This window comes from Bufo bufo, chromosome 2 (genome assembly GCF_905171765.1).
Source record: "Bufo bufo chromosome 2, aBufBuf1.1, whole genome shotgun sequence".
Lineage (NCBI taxonomy): Eukaryota > Metazoa > Chordata > Amphibia > Anura > Bufonidae > Bufo > Bufo bufo.
In genome coordinates this window covers 314,043,650-314,045,842 of record NC_053390.1, presented here as the reverse complement: position 1 = coordinate 314,045,842, position 2,193 = coordinate 314,043,650, and the positions used below count along the sequence as shown (strand labels likewise).

The 2,193-nt window shown below is 47.4% G+C and overlaps 1 protein-coding gene across 1 annotated transcript; it reads right to left on the bottom strand.

Annotated features, from left to right (window-relative positions):
* Positions 1-200: 200 nt before the first annotated feature.
* On the bottom strand, positions 201-1,912 carry GADD45G (growth arrest and DNA damage inducible gamma). The gene is made up of 4 exons (XM_040416951.1): positions 1,751-1,912; positions 1,417-1,518; positions 1,087-1,300; positions 201-971 (listed from the first exon to the last, which is right to left on the bottom strand). Exons 1-4 carry the CDS (start codon positions 1,801-1,803, stop codon positions 861-863), a joined length of 480 nt encoding a protein of 159 aa, XP_040272885.1. The 5' UTR covers positions 1,804-1,912; the 3' UTR covers positions 201-860.
* Positions 1,913-2,193: the final 281 nt, after the last annotated feature.

Here is a 2,193-nt window from a genome sequence, read left to right as displayed (position 1 = left end):
TGAATAGGAAGAATGAGGTGCCCCAGCTCCAGTTTATCTAGAGAGGCAAGTCCCTTCTGTGCAAGTAGAAAGACAACCAGACAGAAGCCTGCAGAGATATAGAACTATGCAACTGCAGGTCTACTGAGCTGTGCTGGACTTTTAGTTGCACAAGTATTGGTACTGCGGTGGCATTGTGACATAGCAGACTGACAAGTGAATTCAATTCAAATTATTTATTGAAGCACAATGACAAAGTCTTAATAAGTCAGTGACAATGCAGGTAAAAGTAGCAAATAGGTACATGATAGAAGTGCCAAGAGAACCTGGCACAGATAAAAGTCTTTGTATATCAAGTTCATAGTTATTGCAGGAGACCATCTCACTTGCAGAGACAGTACCAAGAGAAATTAATGCAGGAAATATTAAGTTCAGTTTCTTTGTTTTTAACTTGTCAGTCCAAAAGTTCATAGAATGCTCAAATGTAATTCCATAAGATCTCAGCATCTCAAGATGTTCTCCATCTACCATAAGCTTTCTTGCACGATCTAATCCAAAAAGCATCTCCACTTTGCAAAAGTCCTTCCAGGCTTGCAAACATGCAGGTTACTCCAGCTCCACAGTATGACTGCCCCGTCCTTCAGTGCGTTTAGGAGGCTTTGCACTGGTCTGAACCGTCCCTTCTGTAGATCAGTTCATGTCAAATCTTCCTCCTTACTCTTTTGCTCCACAAGAGCCAACATCTTGCTAGTCTTGGTGACGTATTCCGACCTCAACCAGCGTAATCCACAGACTCGGGAACGCAGCTGGCCCAACCAGGCGCACAGCACCGTGATAAGAATGCAAAAAGGTTTACACCATGTAATGCACTAGTGGTTTCTTCACTCGGGCAGGGTAATAGAGGGCACCCAGTCATTCACATTACGGCTTTCTTCACAGAATAGACCAAGTTTCTCCAGAGCCGGGTCTTTCCAAGCATCCTCACTGGGGTTCTGAGAAATGAAAAAAGGAACAGAACATTAACTAACGGCTTACAAGAAAAGGATTGAGACACAGCCATGGGCGCGATGCCAGGTCATTACAGATAAGCAGGAACAGGACACTTACCGTAATAAGGATGCAGTGCAGATCTTTGGGTTCTCCAGACTCCTCTGTGCTGCCCAGGATCTCGGCCAGCTTCTCGGTGTCATTCAGTCTTACAATATTGATGTCATTTTCACAGCAGAAGGCTTGGATCAGCGTGAAGTGGATCTGCAGGGCAATATCCCCTTCGTCGATCTCATCAGCAGCCAGAATGCAGAAAGTCACATTATCTGGATCTCTATAAAAGGAGAGAAGGGAGAAGACATTTAGTCGTGCTGTCTCGGTGCGTGGGCACAGTGTTACGCATAAGTAATGGGCGAGCGTGGGTTCAATGCAAGGGAGTAGGATACTTACACATTCATGACTTTGGCAGACTCGTAGACTCCGACGGTCAGACACTCCTGTCTCTGGGCGGAGATGAGCAGCTCATGTAGGGCTTTACCAGCGCTTTGCATCCTGCGCAAGACACAAATATACAAGTGCATTTAGAGACCGCGTCATATGCCAACATGCAGTGCCTTATATGGGTACAGAAAGCTGGCACTGGACTAGGCTAACCCCTCTGCAAGTCTATAATCAATGCAAGTCCCTTTTTACAATACAGCATATAACTATACCCAGTTACCAGCCCCACAACAACTATGCCCTATGCTGCACCCCCATAGACACCCCAGAATAGGATAATTACCTTTCAGCGCTTTCCACAACTGCTTCCTGTCCGTGCACTTCTTCAAGAGTCATAGTGGTGTAGTAGATCTCAGAGGATAAAGCCAAAGAGCCAGAAAAATCCACAAAGTGTCCTTCAAAGGTAAGGTTAATCCAAAAAGGCTAGAAGACAGTCCAAGCGTTCAGTGAGGAGCTGAAGCCGCCGCGCCGTATTTATTGGCTGCGCGCAGGGGGCGTGGCTTCCCGCACTCCTTCTCACTGATTGGCTGGACGGAGGCGGCATTGTAATGCTAATAGGAGCTGCCGAACTTGTGCCAGAAGGCCGCACGTGGGGGAGGGGGCGGCGCGTGGTGTAGTGTCTGTGGTGGTGGGCGCGCAGGGGGGTTCACGGTGACTCAAAGTCTGATGTCCTTTGTCACACTGTTACCAGGCAGAAAGAAAAAGGGCATACATGGGCGCCTCGTA